General features: G+C 35.1%; 1 protein-coding gene across 1 annotated transcript; it reads left to right on the plus strand.

The window, feature by feature from the left end:
* Window positions 1-1,572: 1,572 nt before the first annotated feature.
* On the plus strand, window positions 1,573-5,712 carry LOC116265821 (putative pentatricopeptide repeat-containing protein At1g12700, mitochondrial). The gene is made up of 6 exons (XM_031646766.1): window positions 1,573-2,123; window positions 2,187-2,379; window positions 5,095-5,149; window positions 5,218-5,277; window positions 5,357-5,464; window positions 5,624-5,712. Exons 1-6 carry the CDS (start codon window positions 1,573-1,575, stop codon window positions 5,710-5,712), a joined length of 1,056 nt encoding a protein of 351 aa, XP_031502626.1.
* Window positions 5,713-5,995: the final 283 nt, after the last annotated feature.

The raw sequence follows: 5,995 nt of genomic DNA on the forward strand, positions 1-5,995 counted from the left end.
AACAGAGCACCATTGCTTTCATTTGAATATATTTTGGCATCTCTTTCCTCTTCTCTCATTTCCTTGCTGTCAACATATTTGGAGCTCACATGGTACTAGGGCCATTTTGATCTTAGGATGGGGTGCTTTTCTAGAAGGTGTATCACAATGTCAACACACGTTCACATTCTTTGTATATTGTTGTTTTGATTACTTTGTATATGGATTTGAATCCAATCTAGTCCTACATGTGTACACTTATGTAAATATCCATTCTTCATAAGGTTATTATGTTACTTGGCCAATTAGGGCAATGTTTTTTAATAAGTAAGAAATGAAGCTGATCACTTCTTTCTCATTGAAGACGTGATATTCTAGCCCCTCCTTCCTCCTCTCTTTTTTCCTGGCTGCTAACATTTTTGGAGATTTCTTAATACACTTTGTCACATGAGTTGGGTTCATCCTACTTGTGGAAGAAAAAGAAACAGATGTCACCATAGTTGTTTATTCTTTTGGAATAATTTGAGAGCATCTAATATTAATAGATGTCGTGAATTCAGGTATAACGTAAAAGGAGTTAAGTCACTTTTGAGGATGAAGTTGTCAGTTCTATGACTACTCCAACTTATTCTATTAATTAATGCAATATTTTCCAGAGAAGCAAAATGTAATACTAATGAAGGCCCATGGTATTTAGATTACAATAAAAATGTGATGTGTGCATGTGTTTTTATACCCATGGAAAAGTAAAATGCGCTTACCATTTTTATCTTTGGGGCTCACAGTGTGCCCCTCTTAAACAAAAAGATTACAACAATATGCACAATTTTCTTCTCTTTTGGTTTTGCTGCCAATTTCTTGCTTTTGTTCTTGTTTCATTTATCGCAATTCGGTCATTACTATTACAATATAACCAAGCAAGCTATTGGACGAGCTCCAAATCATCAGTCTATAAAACATATCAGACAGATAGTCAGTGAAGGCAAGATAGAATTTGCAAAGGCTCAACTAACAAACTCCTAGATTTGACTGCAAGCTGAAAAGTATATGCTGCCAATGGCAAATATTTTTATCAGACATGTTCACCCATGACAATTTAAAGTGAAGCAGTAATAGTAATAGATCATAATTCATGAAAGATGATTCTTCTAATAATTATATACATATATATATATATATTCCCTTAAGCTTGTAAAACATGGAAGGAACCTACCTATCTTTGTTGAGAGTAGTAATATACCAATGGCCACCAGCTGGCAACTAGTGCATTTATTTTTGACAAATAACTCAACATATGGTAACAATCCTTGGTAATTGTTAAAGGAAAGGTATCAATTTTTCAGTATAAACTCTAAAGGGAGAAAAAGAACATGAAGCAAGCTTTATATGAAAACAGAAAACCATTAACCTGTCGCAAGCATAGGATCTATGATAAACATACGAGAACCCTCGGGAAACTTTTCAGGCAGCCTGCATAGGAAACCCAGTGGAAGGGTCATAAGGAGAAGTATTTGTACAGAAACAAACAACCAATTGCCTATTTGTTTCTTATTCTACCTATCTTCATGGCCTCTGTAAGGTTGCAGACCCTGAATGGTGCTGAAGCTTTTTCACAAGATGAAGGAAAAACATTTGCCTTTGAATGACTATTCTTACAATGCAATTATTCACATGTTGGGCCGCAGAGAGGACATGAAAGAGGCAATGATAATTTTTGAAGTAATGAAGGCTTGTTGTATATTACCAAGTGTTCATCCATATAGTAGTCTGATTTATGGGTTTTGCAAACAATGTCATTTCTCAAAGGGCTTTGCTCTCTTAGAGGAAATGGCTTCTGTTGGAATAAAACCTAACATTATTTGTTACAGCATGTTCCTGAATGGGTTATCTAAGAACCAAGAAATTGAAATTGCTGTAAGATTTTTTCATAAATTGGCAGCTCTTGGCTATGACCATGATGAAGTTACATATGGCATCATAATTGATGGGTTTTGTAGAAATGGTGAAATGGCTATTGCCCACAACTACCTGAATGCAATGGTTAAAAATAACATTGTGCCTGATATTTTCTGCTACACCAGTTTAATTCATGGATATAGCAGATGTGGGTGCCTACAGGAAGCTCTTAACGTCTTTATTCTCATGTAAGAAAATGGTATAGCCCCCAATGTTGTCACCTGCACCATTCTTGTTGATGCGTTCTGTAGGGATGGTCTCATCCAAGAAGCATTTAAGTTTTTAGATGATATGCTGGAAAGGGGCATCATCCCTAATGTAATTACATACAACACAGTGATTGATGGACTTTGTAAGGAAAACAAGGCTTCTGAAGCATGGTCATTATTTCATGAGCTGGTAAAGAGGGGACTTGTTCCTGATAATGTTGTCTATGGCAGCATGGTGAGTAGCTCGACTCATTGTGCACCCCTACCGAGAACAAGTTACCAAATACATGGGAGGACCCTGAGGATATCCAGAGGCGATTTCCGTCATTCACACCTTGAGGACAAGGTGTTCTTGGAAGGGGGAAGTATTTGTTACGATCCATATAAGGATCGTGAGGTCCAATAGGAGTCTATTTTCATTATATTTTTATGTTAGACTTTTCCAGTATGGATCTGCTTTCAGTAGGAGTCGGCCCGGTCCGGACCCACAACTGCTTATATTTAAGCTTGTGTTTTTCCCTAATTAAGCATGATTAGAAGTTGGCTTTTCTCTCTCTCTCTCTCTGTTTCTCTTGCCTTCTCCCCTTTAACGCCCCTTGTTAGCCGACGGCTAACAAATATGTACCCTTAACCGCTGATAGTATAGTAGGTATATAGCTATTATTAGGCATATACCAGTATTATACTACCCATACACGTATAATACCATATAACATTGGTAAGGTGTACTGTATTATCAACTATTGGTATTTACATAGACCTATTATATATAGTGAATAAACAAATTATTCACTATATAATTGTATATAGCATGGTCATATGTTATATACAATTGCACGTTATTAATATATGTTTTTGGGTCTGTATAGGTATGTAGAGCATATATACATAGCACTATTGTTTAATATAATTGTATATGGGATGTGCTTACAATAGATTATTATAAGGTTACAGTATAATCTATAGTTAATGGCTGTGGTACCTCTTAACATATTACAATGTGTGGTCGTAATACTTGAACATATAATACTAAAGTTATTCAGTAACATGACACCATGTTACTGGAGCACCTGTCATGTTACATATGATAGGTACTTTAGGGGTAAATATATAGACGTTGGTTATATGATAAGCCCTTTTGTGTATATATCACCACTGTATGGTACATTACTGTATATGTCCAGGTGGCTCATATACCGTTTAGGCCTTCATTATCCTTACAAGAGGGTCTACACCTGGTCTCGTCTTATTGGGTAACATCTAGCCCTATGTTTGACCGCAATTATTTACTATAGTATATTGTTCCATATAACAAAGGTTATCCTGATAACATGAGGTCTGCTTAATTCCAAGAGTTCAGCAAGCATAACATGTGTTTAGGTTCATAGCATGTATATAGTTAATATACATGCTATGTATATGATGGAGTATAATTGTATAAATTAGAATAGTACATATTACAGTATAACCCATCAGAACAATCCACATCCCTCAATACGTAACTGTATATATCACATACGGTTATATTTACCTACATCAGTAGTGTAAACCATACTAACAATGTACTATATTATAACATAATATAGTAATAGCTGTTCTGGTACACGTATATACCAGAACAGCTATAATGTATGGTTTATACGTAGGGTATATGTTCAACAATGTCCAAATATATACCCTCATATATTTAACTATTATAAGTATAGGGTCTAACCCCTATACTTATAATATTATAATAAATACCAATGTCCCCAACTATAGTGTTAATATATATGTTATACTACACCATGTACCCATTATATATTATAGTCATAACCATATACAGCTATTATTAGGTATACACTATTATCCATATACAGCTATTATTACATTACAATATAATGTCCATATGTCATGACATAGTCTGTATATATATATATATATATATATATATATATATATATATATATATATATATATATATATATATATATACATACTATTATAGGGCATAAACTATAATTATATAATACAGTATGTTACCAATAATGAGTTCTTAGTCTATGTCATGACATATGTACATACAACCATGTGTACATATACAATAACACTATGTGTTATAGTATATAACTGGTATGGCTGTACATGCCGTATTATACTGTCATAGGTATCTATCATATAGTACTATTATACATATACCTTATTGTGTACATATGATACCTGACATATAATTATATGATCATGTCTGGTATCTAATAACATTTTACATATTATGTAATATGATCGTCTAGTATATACCATAATGTATATATGTGTATAACATAGGGTACTATAAGCATATTCCAGAGAATAACAGTATATCATACAATAATAGTGCCTGTACTATAACCAGTATAGGATGGGTCCTTTGTTATACAGAGATTACCATATATATAAATGGTCGCCTTATCTGTTTAGTGTTAAGTATATATAGGTGACCTTACCATGTTGTGTATATATTCCTTATACATAGACATATATATTACAACCAACTATGTAGAGGACAATGATGGTTGTATAATAGTGTATACAACTTATAATGTTGTATACAGGTAATATATGTATATCAGTACTATACCTGGGATAGTACTGATATAATATAGCATGCTATATTATATAGACTATATAATATGTAGTACAACATATTATGGTATATAGGGTTATGACCACCGTAGACTATAACCCTATATAACAGTATAATAGTACATACTACTATATTGCCACGTTTGTAGCAATACTCTGCAATTGACTTCCATCCTGAAGGTGGTGCATTAAGTTTATGCCAGGAATATGGATGTGAAGAAGTTTCTTTGTCAGATATACTTGGGATTTCTTCTTTTATTAAGTAGGCAAACGAACAGATGTTGAATGGCTTTGATTATTATTTGCTCCTTGAATTCACAATACATTTATGTTCTTATGCATATACCAGCCACCTTTACCTGCAGATCAAGTCAAGCCATTGAATGACTTTGATTATGGAGGAGGTATAAACTATCTTGTGTGCTTCGAACACTTGTTAAATAGAAGTCTCTACAGGCTTCAATATTTTTAGAGGCCTCTCCTGGTGGAGGTGGTAAGGTCGTGGTTCTCGTGGACGGGGGTGAGGGGAGAGGTAAAGGTAGTCCCTTTAATTTTCTCAAGTCTGTAGTGTTTTATTGGTATGCTGCCTCTGATTATTGAATGGGTTGCAGGAAATGGTGATGCTGACGGTGAACATGTAAATGGTGGCTGGGACAGAGGCCGAGGATACAACCGCGGTCATGGGCGTGGTGGCTACCGTGGACGTGGGAGAAGCTATGGTGGCCCAGCTGATACCCATCATGAAACCAATGCTTGATGATGAAGCACCCATCTATGGTAGAGGTGGTGCGGGTGCATCCTGCTAACTTCAAAAATAGTCTTGCTCTGAAAGTGCTTTTTGTAATTTACACTGCCTGGCTTGTTTCACACTATTGCAGGGCACCGTCGTGGCAGGGGACGTGGACGTGGAAGGGGTCGTGGATCTAATGGTTCAGTTAATGTAGCTGTCGGCACTGTAGCTGCATAGCTGGTTGATCATGTTTGAGCAGTTCTATACTTTATGCTTTTCCTGGATGCCTGCTCCCAAGTTCATGTTTGCTGTTAGTCTTTTTTCATTCTTAACCTGAAATTTGTATTTTTATTTTGAATGATGGCCGGTTTTCTCCCGTGGCTTTATGTCTTGTAGGTCTTTAGTTTCAGAGAAATTGACCTTATTATGTAACCTATTGTACAATTAACTGACAGAGCAGCACGTTCTTTTATTCATGTTTTTACCATATGAAATCTTCCATTTTTTCTCAATCTTATTA

The sequence above is a fragment of the Nymphaea colorata genome, chromosome 12 (assembly GCF_008831285.2).
Source record: "Nymphaea colorata isolate Beijing-Zhang1983 chromosome 12, ASM883128v2, whole genome shotgun sequence".
NCBI classification, from domain to species: domain Eukaryota; kingdom Viridiplantae; phylum Streptophyta; class Magnoliopsida; order Nymphaeales; family Nymphaeaceae; genus Nymphaea; species Nymphaea colorata.

Bases quoted from the DNA above. Each gene is read 5' to 3' on its own strand.
- LOC116265821 (XM_031646766.1), top strand. From the start codon at position 1,573: ATGGTGCTGAAGCTTTTTCACAAGATGAAGGAAAAACATTTGCCTTTG. The intron at 2,380-5,094 runs GTGAGTAGCTCG...TGCATATACCAG, and splicing joins ATGTTGTCTATGGCAGCATG to CCACCTTTACCTGCAGATCA. The intron at 5,465-5,623 runs GTGGCCCAGCTG...ACACTATTGCAG, and splicing joins TGGACGTGGGAGAAGCTATG to GGCACCGTCGTGGCAGGGGA.